Source organism: Rhipicephalus microplus, chromosome 8 (genome assembly GCF_043290135.1).
Source record: "Rhipicephalus microplus isolate Deutch F79 chromosome 8, USDA_Rmic, whole genome shotgun sequence".
Lineage (NCBI taxonomy): Eukaryota > Metazoa > Arthropoda > Arachnida > Ixodida > Ixodidae > Rhipicephalus > Rhipicephalus microplus.
The window spans coordinates 123,181,664-123,197,113 of NC_134707.1; the positions used below are offsets into that span (position 1 = coordinate 123,181,664).

Genomic DNA, 15,450 nt, shown 5'->3' on the forward strand with positions numbered 1-15,450 from the left:
GCTTTTTAATGAGAATGTGAAGCTGTGTGCTTTAGTAACCGCAATTCTGATGGAAGAAAACCGCGTTCGCTAGACTCATCCGACGCAAAGAAGGCTGGTATCAGTCTGAGAGTGTATGAGGGCTGCAGCTCGCTGCTTTCCGAGATGTTTGTTGGCTGTGTGTGTGATTTTGTGGTGCCTACGTATACAGATTCTCCCAACCCATTTGGTGGCATTGCCAGCCGCACAGGAGGCTTACCTCCTCGAAGGAGGCAAGCCATTCTACTAGGGCCTGTGGTCCAAGACGTCGCCGCAGACATTCGACTAATTTACAGCCTATGAGTAATTCTCATAAACGGTGTATAGCGATGCATTTAATACAAAGGTCTCCAGCGTTCACAGTAGCTTGCTCGGAATCCGTGCGTCTTGTTGAATTGGCCGTCATTGATCAACATCATGTTTGGTGAGCTCGCGCTATACTGCGGCCATGCCTGGCCGTCGGGTATCTCTGGGACCCTGTGGAAAAGACAAAATAGAAAAAATTACGGCCATGAAAGTTACTCGAAACAGAAAATCACTGGTACGGTTTCAGAGTTGCAAGTTATAGAAGACAATAAAAAATATCCACGGATAAAGTGGGAAGCAAGAGTCCTGGCTCAACACTATGAACATTGACACGTACTGGTTGCGCAACAAACGCACAGGCACTGATATTGTGGTGTAATGTCATTTATGCCATTCGTATTAAGTAAGTAGCGCTGTATACTCGCCCAATTACACTTTCGAACATACGGATAAAGTGAAACACTCAGAAATACTATGCAGGAGCGTTCTGTTCTTCACTCTGTCGGTGTATTCGCAAGTTCAATCCTACCAGTGTACTTATATCTTGGACAAAAGGAAACACTTCTCATTAGCTCTTATTTTCAATGTATTAACGAGGAATTGTGCCATTTGTGTTCACTTTTTTCTGTGGAGAGTATACAGTGCAATTTTATAGGTGAATTATTTCTGTCCCCCTTTCTTTTTTATTTTTTCTCTTTATTGCCTGTGTACATGCAGCGTTCACAAACAAATATAAACAAAACAAGGGACAAAAAGGAAGGGCAGACATGCGTGAGTCACAGGCTTTTAGGGGCGAAGCTCCTTAAGGCGCCACCAGATTGTCCTCTGTTGTAACTACCTCTCTCGGGTATGTGCCTCAGGGGATTTTAGTTCTTGGAATGTCCGCTAGATGGCAGTGCTTGTAGGAAATCAAGGAGTTCGGTTCTGACTGTTACGGTGGATGGACGTGTTTTTTGAGCGCCCCCGATCGACTGCGCAGATAACTTGTGTTGCGTGTTTTGAGCTTGTCGTTATATTTATGAGGCAGCAGTTGAAATCCCTGTAGCACTAATTATGAAGCAGCAGTTGAAATCCCTGTACGGCTTTTTCGGGGGTCAGTCACCAGGTATTTATCGTGCGTGTGTGTGTGTTCAATTTTTTGTTTTTTGTTCTTTTACCACCCCTTTGGGGAGGTGCACGTACATTGAACACGCAAATTTTTGTAGTAAAGCTTAGACTTTCTCTTTTTCGTTGGGCAGGCCTCGAGTTTTGTGATTATCGAGTGAGACAAGTCATAGGGACAATTGGTGTCGGAAAGACATGGTTAAAAAGACTGTAAAGTGTTCAGGATGTGGGGTAGGTTTGAAAGTGGACCCGAATGTAGAAGCGGAAAGAGAAGAGGCTGACGCGAAGTGTAGGCAATGTGAGGTTGAGGAAAAAATAAAGAAAATGATGGTTGCCCAGAGTGACCTGCTGATGAGAATCACCGAGCTAGAGACTGCGCTGGCGACTAAGCAAGAGAAAACGATGGCTATGGGAGAAAGGCCGAAGTTCACCGAGGAAGCACTAGGCAAAGTGAACAGAGGAGCGGCCTACAGAGAGAACAGTAGAGAACCGGCAACCAGAACGGCGGAGAAGAAAGAGCAAGCAAGTTTGGAAAAAACAGGTTCAGCCGGTTCAATTGTCGCAAGGCTTAGCTTCAGCAAATTAGTGGTGGGGCTGGGAGGGGACAAAGTAGCCGGTGTCACAGGTGCAAGTAACCGCCAGGTGCAGGACGCTCCAGCTGAAAAGTCACATCATGCGATAATCGCCGGGAACTCGAATTTATATCCATGCACAGAAGCCATCAAGGAGAGGGTAAGAGGTGACAAGAGGGTTGCAGTAGGGGCGTTCCCAGGACGCAAGCTGGAAGCAGTCATGAGGCAAGCGAGCGCAAAACTCAAAACTAAAGCTGATAGACGGAACCTCGAGATAATTTCAGGCGTTTTAAACGATGTCTTAAATGAAGATACAGCAGGACTAGCAACTACACTAGCGAAAGGCATCGATGACATGCGCGCCACTTTTCCTGAGGTACAGGTAGTGATATGCACGATACCGGAGGCACCGGTGCGTGATAGCAACCTGCAAAGAGTGGTTGTCAACGCAAACCAAGAGATATGTTGGATGAGTCTAGAGAAAGGCTTTGAGGTGGTGGAAATAAACAGAGAGGTGCATAGGTGGGGTGTTTTTCAACGAGACAGAATTCACTTCGATGGGCGGCTAGGTCATGAGGTGGGTTGGTGACTTGCAGGACGCGCAGAAGTTTTTCGGGGCGCAAGCGGGCCCTTTGGTGTGCAGGATAGCTAGTAACGAGAAAACCAACCAGAGAGACTCTTTGATAGGTGGTATGGACAGATACGATTCCAAAGGTGCACCACTATTTAAGATAGGTAGTCTAGTGGCTAAGATACTCGGCTGCTGACCCGCAGGGCGCGGGTTCGAATCCCGGCTGTGGCGGCTGCATTTCCGATGGAGGCGGAAATGCTGTAGGCCGGTGTGCTCAGATTCGGGTGCACGTTAAAGAAGCCCAGGTGGTCGAAATTTCCGGAGCCCTCCACTACGGCGTCTCTCATAATCATATGGTGGTTTTGGGACGTTAAACCCAACATGTCAATCAATCAAATCAATCTCATTAAGATAGGTAGAGTCCGGGGCAGAAATAGAAGTAGCCACGAGCGCCGAGCCAATTCAGACATAGGGTATATTAACATGCAGGGTGGTAGGAACAGGCTGAAGTGGGAAGAGATAGAAGAACAGCTAAGGGAGGAGAAGCCGATGGTATACGGTTTTGTAGAAACACATCTCAGGGACATGGAACAACCTCCTAACAATGCAGACTACGCGTGGAAATATTGTAATAGAACAGAAAGCAGCAGAAAGGGGGGTGGTATTGGGGCATTCATTCATAAAAGTACAGACTAGCAAAGGGTCAAGCAGGAGTGCAAGGGACATTTATGGCTAAAAGGGAAAGTGGCAGGGCAAATGACACTCCTTGGTTTCGTGTACATGTGGATGGGAGCAAAGACCAGAGAGGAAAACCAGGCAATGGTAGAGTGCATATGAAATGACATTCAGGAGTTAGGAGGAGAGTGCGAGATAATTAAACTAGGCGATATGAATGCGCACATACAAGATATAGATGGGTATACCAACCCGACAGGCAAAATGATCATGGATATGTGTGAAAGCCTTCGTTTGATCATTTGCAACAGTATCGAGAAGTGTGAAGGGCAAATAACATGGGAGGTAGGAAGGCTACAGTCGACGATAGATTACGCGCTGATGTCACATAGGATGTATGATAAGCTCAGGGGAATGCACATAGATGAAGGTGGCTCCAGAAGTCTGGGTAGTGATCAGAAACGTACCAAGCTAAGTTTTGGAAGAGCAGTGAAAGTGGGAAGGAGACAAGATGAGCAACTACAGGAACATTTTTATTCAGAAAGGCAAATTGAAATAGCCACTAAACAAATTGAGATAGTAATCACTGAGGATAATAAAACAGTGTACCCATACACGAATCAAATTAGACTGTTTGAGCTAGAGCTTGCTAAGGCACGTGACAAGTCACGTCGGAAAAAGAAGACACAAATCCAAAAGTTGGTGGGGTGAGGAAGTTAAGAGAGCCATAGCAAAACGTCAGGAAGCCTCTAGGGAACACAGAAATGCTAAGCAGCGGGGTGAACCGACAGATTATGTTGAAAGAAAATGGAAAACCTTTCTAAGCAGTAGAAGGGATGCATCCCTTCTGATCAATGAAAATATTAGAAGAAAGGGAGCTGAGTGGCTGCCAGAAGTACATAAAAAAGATAGGAAGGCAGCTGCGAAATTTTGGAACCATCTAAACTCCCTAAAAAATAAGACGAGCCTAGAGCAGAAGTTTGTAACTACAGCTCAAGGTGCTAGGCTAGAAGGGGACGAAGCTATTGAATATATAAGAACAACGGTGACACAAAAATTTCAACAAAAAGTGCCTTATGCACCACAATAGACAAGGATGGATCAAGTGTCGCAATGGCTCCATTTTCACAACGAGAGTGGGAAAGGGCTGAGAAAAGGGTTCCTAGTAGTACATCAACAGGCCCAAATGGCATTCCAATTATGCTGATAAAGACATTAGGTCCGAAGTCTAAGCAGGCTTTGAGAGAGGCAGTGAGCAAAATGATAATCGATGGAGAAGTTCCCGATGGATGGAAACTTAGCAGGACGAGCATGATCTATAAAGGAAAGGGGGACAAAGCTGACATAAACAACTACCATCCTATAACAGTGACATCAGTGGTCTACAGGCTGGCGATGCAGATTATAAATGAAAGGCTGCAGGCATGGATAGAGGATGAGGGGGTGCTGGGGGAACTACAGAATGGGTTTCGCAAACACAGGAGGTTGGAGGACAATCTGTTCTCACTGACGCAGTGCATCGATATAGCAGAAAAGGAACAAAGGCCACTGCGGCTAGCATATTTGGATATCAAGGGAGCGTACGATAGCGTGGTTCAAGAGGAATTGTGGGGAATACTGGACACACTAGGTGTAGAAGATGTAGTCACTAATCTTTTAAAGGATATCTATAAAGGTAACAAGGTAATTTTAAAGTGGGAAAAACAGGTATCCAAGGCTGCAGAGGTAAAACGGGGGCTAAGGTGTCCTCTGTCACCCTTATTATTCATGATGTACCTAAGAGGATTAGAGGCTAAATTAGAGGGAAGTGGACTGGGCTTCAACCTCTCTTTCGTCAAACAAGGAAAATTCATTGAACAGGCACTACCAGCATTGATGTACGCAGGTGATATCGTGCTAATGGCCGACAACAAGGAAGATTTGCAGAGATTGGTGGACATCTGTGGTAATGAGGGAGATACGTTAGATTTTAGATTCAGTAAGGAAAAATCAGCAGTCATGATTTTTAATGACAATGAAGGTAGTGAGCTTAGAATACAGGAGTTCACGCTAAAGATAACAGATAAATACAAATATCTGGGCGTATGGATAAGCAATGGGGCCAAGTACCTAATGGAACACGAAATATACGTGACGACTAAAGGTAACAGGAATGCAGCAGTAATGAAAAACAGGGCATTGTGGAATTACAATAGGTATGATGTTGTGCGAGGAATATGGAAAGGGCTCATGGTTCCTGGTCTGACGTTCGGCTATGCGGTCTTGTGCATGAGATCAGAAGTTCAAGCAAGATTAGAAATTAAGTAACGTGGAATAGGTAGGCTTGCCTTAGGAGCTCACGGGAATACACCAAATCAGGAAGTACAAGGTTATATGGGATGGACATCATTTGAGGGCAGGGAAGCTAGCAGCAAGATAAAATTCGAGAAGCGATTGAGAGAAAAGGGGGAGGAGCGTTGGGCTAGGAAGGTATTCAGCTACTTGTACATGAAGAATGTCGATACAAAATGGAGTAAGCGAACCAGAAAATTGACTGGTAAATACTTAGGAAACAGCAGGTGGCCAAATTAAAAAGAATTATCGGTTAAGAAGAAGGTGAAGGAAGCTGAGACCGATATGTGGAGAATCGGTGTGATTAAGAAGTCCGCACTGGAGATCTATCATACTTTTAAGCAGGAAATTACCAAGGAAAGGATCTAAGATAACACTCGGGGTAGTTCTCTACTGTTTGAGGCCAGGACGGGAGTATTGCAAACCAAGACATATTGGGCTGAATACGAAGGGGTAGACACGGTATGCAGTGCGTGTGGAGAAAAAGAAGAAACTGCCGAACACTTGATAATGTTCTGTAAAGGACTTCGCCCTATAGTTCAGGATGATGGCGTAGAGTTTTTCAAAGCACTGGGGTTTAGGGACAGGGAGGGCAAAATAGACTTTAAGCGGGTAGAATTAACTAGAAGGAGGTTATCTGATTGGTGGCTAAAGTCAAGACACGAGTGAAAATTAAAACCTTCACTGCAACGTACGAATCCTCAATCTCACCATTTAAAGAAAAAAAATAAATCTAGTTTTTGATTATTTAAGTATTACGGCTTGGTGGCGTTAGCCACCACCCGATATAAAGGGTACAGCCATATCCATCCGTCCGTCCGTCCGTCCGTCCGTCCGTCCATCCATCCATCCATCCATCCATCCATCCATCCATCCATCCATCCATCCATCCATCCATCCATCCATCCATCCATCCATCCATCCATCCATCCATCCATCCAATATAGTATGAAAAGATGTGAGATGGTACGGACGGACGGACAAACGGATGGACAGACAGACAAGCAGACAGACGGACGAATCGACGGACAGACAGAAACACGGGCGCATGGATGGATGCACGGATGGATGCACGGATAGACGCACGGACGGACGCAAGATTGAATGGATGGTGGATAGATGGGTGTACAGATGGACGCAAGGACGAACGGAAGCAAGAACGAATGGACGGACGGAAGCACGGATGGACTCACGGACGCTTCGCCCCACTCATCATCATTCACTCCGCGGATATGCTGCGATATTTGAAAAAACATTTTCATCTGTAGAAAGCGTTTTACTTGATGAAGCTATTGGGGCACATCTTGTTGAACCTTTCTTGCTTCCGTTGGGGCGCATCATTTTAAGGCATTCCTTCTGCCTTTCACTCTTCTAATAATCGCGTCGTTAATGTGTACTTGTAAAGACAACTTTTATATAACGGCATCGTCTAAAGTTCATGACCTTTAGTACTTCTAGCATTATTTTCAGGCTATGAGAGCATTAATGGAGCCCTACAGCACTTTCTGAACATGGTCAAAAAGATCTGCCGATCGGTAGTAGGGGGTCCTGACAGCACGCGAGACAAAAAAAAAAAAAAAGGCAGATCGCACATACTGTGAGAATTGGTGATATGCGAAGCACGAACGAGGAAGGTTGATATGTCACTTTAAAATGAACACAACAATCTCAGGTGAACGTGAATTATACCGTACATAACCTCCGTGCCATGAATATCTCGTAAGAAAGCGTCATTTACCTTCGTTGTCTGTTCACATAACATAATACCAAATTTCGTATATGTGGAGCAAGCGAAACGGCCCCGAGCACGCTATGAGCGTAGCATACGGTCATGATTTACATGACACGCATATCATGATTAGCATGTTTGGATGATTCCTTTACCTTGGTAGTGTATTCACGTCATCTTATACCAAATTTTCTATATGTGGAGATAGCGAAACGGCGGCGAGCACGCTATGAGCGTAATGTAATCACGGTTCACATGAGACGCATATCATGATCATCATGTTTGGACGTGTCAATTACAGTCGTCATTCCTTCACGTCACATAACAACGAAATTCTATATATAAAGCTAGTAAAAGGGTCGCGAGCGCATTATGAGCGTAGTATGTTGTCACGTTTTTACATGACACTCATGTCATGATTATCGTGTTTGCACCAGTCATATATATTTGTCAACCATTGACGTGACGTAACACCAAGCTTGACATATGCGAAGCTAGCGAAACGGCTGCGAGCGTATAATGAGCGTGGCATGTAGTCATGACTAGTCATAACATGAAAATCATAACATGTATGCCATGATTTTCAAGTTAGAGTCTGCACTTAAGTTCGCTATGCAGTCATGTCGTACCATACTAGTTTTGAAAAATATCATGGGAACAAAACCACCGCAGGAGCAGCAAGACCATGAAATGTGAGTCATGACATTCATGACATGCATGTGATGATTTTCATGTTATGACTAATCAATTATGCTCGTCATACAGTATACAGTCATGTTATGCCATATCAATTTTGGTATTTCTTTCATTTATTTAGTACTTCACACAGCAGAGGGCATGGGAATAAAAAGCTCGACAGAGCTTGACTGGGCTTCCCAGTCAGTTACAGTCTAGCGTAGCACAGTCGCAGTACACATATTTTGCGGAATAAAAAGAAATTGAAACATTCATTACATGCAGAGAGTCATCAGCATTTGAAACAAAAGAAGCACTCGGAATACTTCATGCAAGACAACTCAACATTTGAAAGACCAGATATATAAGATTCAATAGAGAAACGCTAGAAGGTCAGACCTACAGCATACATCAATGGCAACGTCACTTAATTCTAAAAAATTTAAAACAGAGGGTAAAGTAATTCTCAACAATTGGGCACAGTAATTCGTGCGAGAGGACTTCACCTTGAATTTTTCATCATCCTTAAAGCCGGGTATATAGGAACGTATTTGGCTAGTTCTGCAATTTTGTTAAGCATCGAAATATGTTGTTTTATTTCATGTTTATATCGGAGAGCTAGACGTAGTTTACAGAAACTAAATACTTTTCGAATAGCAGTGGTCTGGAAGAGCTGCGCAGAAGGGTAATCTCTGGGTAAAACGTAAATGAGGGGTAAAGCTTTTTTTTTTTGTAGAATATAAACCTCTTTTAATTTGTGAACGCCGTAGTGCCCCGTATGAGCTGGCAATGATTAACTTATGATATAAAAAGATATTTTAAAAGCAAAAGTTTTATTTAAGTAGGAAGGAGACCAATAAAGCGTGAGGCCGCTAAGCATGACTGCTTAGCGGTAATGCTTAGCTACCGTCACATTTCGCTTACAAGCATTGCTTGCAAACTCTTAGAACATATAATATATTCACAATAGCATGCCATCTAAGTAATCACTCCTTCTTTTTTCACAATCAACATGGTTTTCGGCCAGGCTTATCATGTGATACTCAGCTCTTTGAATTTGTTACAGATCTTCACTTAAACCTAGCCTCATCTTTTCAAACAGATGTCATCTACTTAGATTTTGCCAAAGCTTTTGATTGCGTTCCCCACCAGCGACTTTTGACTAAGCTTGCATGCCTACGGCTGGACCCCCTCGCATTGTCATAGATCCACTGCTTTCTGACAAATCGCCTCCAATACACAGTTGTCGGAAATCGATGTTCAGGCACTACTGACGTGATTTCTGGAGTACCACAGGGATCCGTTCTTGGTCTTCTGCTGTTTCTCATCTTCATAAACGACCTTACTAACGGCATTTCATCTCCCATTTGACTTTTTGCAGACGACTGTGTTCTTTATCGTCGCATTGCACACCATAGTCACCATGATATCATACAAAATGATCTGGATCTAATCGAAACCTGGTGTTCTAATTAATTATGAAACTCAACATTTCGAAATGCAAAGTGATGCAGATATCCCGTAATTGCTCAAACAGTAGTTACACGTACTCCCTAAACCCGATAGCTTTGTCCTCCGTCGAATCATATCGTTATCTTGGTCTCGCAACACATGACAAGTTGACATGGTCCGATCACATCACAAAATTAGCTTCCGATACTACTAAATCACTTGGCTACATCATACGTTCTCTTTCCTTGTGTCCCTCTGCCACGCGAAAACTGGCGTGTGAAACATGTATACGGAGTAAGCTTGAATATGCCTCAGATATTTGGAGCCCTCATCAAGCATACCTCATTAACGTTTTGGAATCTATAGAGAACCGTGAGGCCAGATTGTCATAGAATGTCCATTGTCGCCTTTAGACTCATCACGCATGACATTTTTATTGCATGTATTGATCATCGTCACTTAACTAATAGTACGATCACCCGGTTTTCCCAGTGAATAATCTTTTGCCGGCCGTAAGGACAAACTACGGCAACTTCTCAACCTTATTTACTAGCATAGCCATTTGGAATTCATGGCCTTTCGAATTGAAATCATCGCATAACATTCATATTTTCACTTCGCGCAGTAAGAAATATTACGTTCAGGAATTAATCAACTCATCCGATTTGTGTAATTAACTGTTAATAGCTCTTCATATTTCCGTGCTATTTTACTACTTAAATTTGCCTTTGGGAACTGACTTCAGTTCGGTAACTGACTGGATTCCCAGAGAAGGCAAGCGGGTTAGGTGGAGACAGAAGATTAGGTGGGCAGATGAGATTAAGAAGTTTGTGGGTATAAATTGGCAGCAGCAATCACAGGACCAGGTTAACTGGCGGAACATGGGAGAGGCCTTTGTCCTGCAGTGGACGTAGTCAGGCTGATGATGATAATGATGATGAATTGATAACAGTGACAATGAAACGTGTTGCATTTGTCACGTAGAGTTGTTCATTAATATTGTTTTTTGTCTTCACTTGCTTTTGACTATTTCCATGTTATTTTTCAATGGTGAGTATTACTATTATGTTGTGTATTGATCGTATTTTTATTGTTAATCAAGTTTATTCATTATTACTCACAAGTCCGTATACTATTGCTGTATTTTTTGTAATTACCCCATCCATGTAGCCATAGGAGGTCCCCCTGTCAGTTTCTCAGAAACTTTGGGACCTCCTGCTGCAATAACGCGAACTATGTAACTCAACTGAACTATTTAATAAACTTGACTTGACTTGACTATACACGTAAAGATCAACGAATGCTCACAAAATGCTCCCAACAGAATTTAGCACGCATCACTACAAAGAAAACTGTCTAATGCATTTTCAAAATTCACTAACGTTGTTTGTTGCACAACCGCATTGGGTAAACTATTCCACATATCTATTGTGTCTGGGAAAAAGGAGTGGTGGAAAGCATTCGCGCGTGCGAAATAGGGTTGAATAGCTCTGTTAATATTAAGACGATCGCATCGCCTTCCAGGGGGCTGAAGATATAAATCCTTATTTATTTTTTTTGCCCGCTTATAATAATAAAAAGAAATTTAAGGCGATGTTTGCGCCTGCGATACTCCAAAGACTCAAGCTCTCTCACTCACAGGACTTTAACAAAGCTGTGACTGAGTGTGTGCGTCGGTATCTACGGCATATGAAACGGACTGCTAATTTTTGTATTCTTTCAATTTTTTCCACAAAACCTTCTAGTGAGGCGACCACACAATACTACCTTACTCTAAGACAGGACGTATGAATGTTTTGTAAGCAGTTAGTTCTACATTTGGTGTGGCATGTTCCAGTTTTTTCTTTAGGAAATACAGTTTTTTCTTTGCCTTAGAACAGATGTTATTGATATGCGAGTGCCATTTCAATGTGTGCATAATACTAACTCCTAGGTATTTGAAACAAGCGGCATTGTTTAAAGGGTGACTTCGGATGTGATACATAAGTGACGATTCGCTCCCACTAGAGTGAATATGCGTAAAAGTCGTCTTGCTGTAATTTATTTCCATGTACCATATTATACACCACTGATCTAATGCCTGTAAGTGTCTGTTCAGATTAATTTGGTCACCTTCGCAAGTAACTGGGGAATAAATCAAGCAGTCATCTGCAAAAAGTTTCATTTTAATAGGAGCCTCAACTATTAACATAGATCATTAGCAAATACCAGAAAAAGAATTGGTCCTAAAACAGATCCTTGGGGAACGCCCAAGTACACGGTCTGTGGTCTTGAAGTGTAACTTTCAATTTTTACAGCCTGTTGACGTGCGGATAAATAGGTCTCTATCCATTTTAATACTTCTTCGCTTATTTCTAATCTTTCACGCTTGAAAAGTAATTTGCGATGAGAGACCCTACCAAAGGCTTTCCTAAAATCGGCATAAATTGCATCAGTCTGCAGAAGGGCATTGCTGTTTTTATTGAAATCATGGAGCATTTCAACTAATTGTGTCACAGTAGAAAGACCGTGCAGAAAACCATGTTGGCTTGCACAAAGTAACTGGTTAGAATCAAGAAAACTAAGAATATGTTTTGCTATTAGATGTTCCAAAACTTTTCAGCAAACCGACGTCAAGGATACGGGCCGGTAATTGTTTACTAACGAACGGTTACCGTTTCTAAAAACCGGAATTGCAGCTGCATTGCGCCAGTCTTGTGGAAGTGATCGCGTCTCAATCAATTTAATAAACATTATTTCTAAATAAAACGAGACCCATTCTGTGTATCTCTTGAGAAACTTTGTTGGTAGTTATCCGGACCACTTCCTTTCTTCGCATCTAGCTCAAGCAGTAACTGAAAAATACCTTTGCGGTTGATAATAACAGGTTCCATTGTGGTTGTTCCATTGTTACTTATATTATTAATGAGACGTTCTTCTGCTTAGTGGAATGAGGCCGGCTGCGTTAGAACTAGACGCCAGGGACAACGTTAACTCTAAAATTATTAGCGACGACACCAAAAAGAAAAAGGCGTCGGATGTGGCTTGCCCCAGTGATGATATATTCATGGGTAAATAGAATAAGTCACTATCGCCAAAGAGACAGACGCTAGTTCGGTTCCTCCCCAACCATGCATCTGTTTTCTATTTCCCACTGAACAGCCACGCAGTTTCTGCACCCCACTCGCGCACTCGTCCTGTGATTTATACTGGTTCTGCTCATTCCGTTCTCCAGAGATCATACAGAGCGTCTTCGAGCGTAAAGTAATTGCTGTACAGGTGGAAGAAATGCTTGTCAAGATAGTTAGACAGGAGTCATCCATCTAGCCCCTCAGCAGCATTCGTTATACCTGTAAAGAACAAAAACGGTTCCTGGAGATTTTGTGTTGATTACCGGCGGCTGAACTCTGTCGCAAAAGAAAGACGTATATCTGCTCCCCCACATCAATTACGTTATTGTTTGTCCGCCCTCTGCTTTGTATTTTTCTTCTGTAGACTTGAAATATGTATATTGGCAAATCCCCATGCACTCTGCCGCTAAAGAGAGAACAGCGTTTACAACTCCATATGGTTTATTTGAATTTAACTCCATGCTGTTTGGCCTGCGTAACGCTTCTTGTATACGTTTGAGCGCTTTATATGCAGTGTTCTCCGTGGCTTAAAACGGGATATATGGCCATGCTATCTTGAAGACGTCGTAACAATCGGCCTCACGTTTGAAGAACACAATGGTCCACTTGATGTCGTTTTCACGTGCCTTAAGAAAGCAGCACTTACCTTGAATTCCAAAAAGTGCCATTCCCATTATCGTGAAACTCTAGTTCTCGGACATCTCGTAGACACACACGGCGCTCGGCCTGATCCCCATAATAACGCCGTGTACAGCACTTTCCCTCAGCCACGCTCACTACGAGAACTTGGAAGCTTCTTTGGCCTATATATTCGTATTTGCGGCGTTTTGTTCCGAGCTTCACTGATGTTGCTAAGCCCAAAAACTTACCCTTCCTTTGGTTGAAAGAGAGTGAGTGATCGTTTTCTCAGCTGAAGCTTCTACTCACTTAATTACGCGCTTATTCTTTGGCGTTTCGACTCATCAGCCCCAACTGATGTACACAGTGACGCCAGTGCAATCAGTATCGGCGCTGTCTTAGTTCAGCGTCACAATGCCACCTAACACATCATTGATATACGCAAGACGTTCTTTGAGTAAAGCTGAGCGCAGTTACACTATTACAGACAGACCACAAATGTCTGGCCGTTGTCTTCACCGTGCACAAGTTTCACCCGTATACATCTAAGGTTGCTGATTCTCTATCATCGCAGACCACCACACACTCTGTTGGCTCACTGGTCTACGAGATCTTCCCGGTGGTCTTGCACACTGGGTGCTCCGTTTGCAAGAAGATGACTTTCGTGTGTGTTTCAGGAGTGGCCGCCGTTGCACGGGCGCTGACTGCCGATTGCGACTTCTTGCCGCAACTGAATGCGACGCCGACAACTTAGTCGACTGTCCGGCCGCTCTCAACTCAAGGTTTGCATATTCGGAAAGTTTTCTATTCAGAACAACGACAAGACCATAGTATGGCTTGTTTTTTCTTATCTGCCGTCGATAAAGCACATCAGTCCCCATTCGTCATACACGATGACATTCTTAACAAGCGAAATTATGCGGCAAAAGGGTCCCGCCTACTTTGGATGTCCCCTAGGCTTCGCGAGCCAACGTGATGCAAGCTATGCACGACGACCTAACATCTGGGATAATGGAATTTGCCAAGACATATCACTGCACACTGGAACACTTCCACTGGCCCCGCATACATCAGGCTACAGCTAAGTACGTGCCCAGTTGTGAACGTTGCCAACGGTACAAACGTCCCATAAGTTCACCGCCGGGATTTCTTCATCCCATACCGCCTCTGTCTTTTCCTTTTGAGGTAGTCAGTTTTGACTTGATGGGTTCTTTTCCACGACCGATCACTCAGAACCGGTGAATTATAATTTACATTGGCCATTTCCCTCGGTATGCGGAAACCACAGTGACGCCCGCCGCCACGGCCGGTCACGGTTCGGACTATATCTACTACGCTACATGATCCTCCGGCATAGGTCCCCACGTGCCATCATCAGCGACCGTGGTCGTCATTTCGTAGCAGACGTATTGTACAAGTTGCTTCACTGGTGTGCTTCCCAGTTTCGTCACACCACTTCGAACCACCCCCACTAAGGGTAACACTAGGACCCTCACTAGCATGCTCGATATGTACGTTGACTCCAAGCATAAAAACTGGAACGCAATTTTATTGTTCATATACTTAGGCCTACAACTTTGTGCTACAATAGAGAACTGGCTTTAGCCCGTTTTATCTCATGTACATGCGTCAGTAACGTACTATACCATTCACCCAATTCTCCCGTTTTCAGAGCTATAGATAATCCATTTTTTTTGCAGAGACACTCTCTCGCTCAGAAAAGGCATGGTGCACCACGCGTCTCAGGCCTTTCGGAGCCCAAAACCGTTCAAAGGCTCGCTACGATAAAGCACGTCCACATGTAGAGATATGGTATGGCTGTGGGCTCCATACCGGAAGCGCGGCATGTATGAAAAGTTTCTGACCCACTATACAGATCCCTTCGTCGCTGTGATGACGTTACGTATAGATACGTGATATCGCGCCTCACATCTTCTGGCCGTCGCTCCAGGAAAACGGACGTCGTGCATGTTGCCCGTTTGAAACCATACCACGCGCTACACTGACTAACCCGCCCAGTGGGCATCGTCCGCAACGGGGAAAGTGATACAATACTTTCGACGAAGTGGAAAAAGCGAAAAAGTGATAGCGTTCTGGGCTAGGCCTTCTTTCGGAGCACTCCTTGGGCTAGGGAGGGCTGCGATTTCTAATATGGTATTGTTTCTCTCTTTTTTTTTTGGATATTCCGTCAAGTGTTTTGCTTCAAGCATTTCTTCAGATCTTTGCACTGGGTGCGGTTCCATCAACTAATATTGATATCTTAAATGTACGACATAAGCAAGGAGCACT

At 43.7% G+C, this 15,450-nt stretch overlaps 1 protein-coding gene across 1 annotated transcript in view; it reads right to left on the reverse strand.

The window, feature by feature from the left end:
• Nucleotides 1–333: 333 nt before the first annotated feature.
• Nucleotides 334–15,450, reverse strand: part of LOC142769369 (acetylcholinesterase-like) — a 53,258-nt gene continuing 38,141 nt past the window's right edge. Inside the window, exon 4 of the mRNA XM_075872550.1 lies at nt 334–495. Coding sequence (XP_075728665.1) covers nt 354–495 — 142 coding nt within the window. The 3' untranslated portion in view covers nt 334–353. The remainder of the gene's footprint in view (nt 496–15,450) is intronic.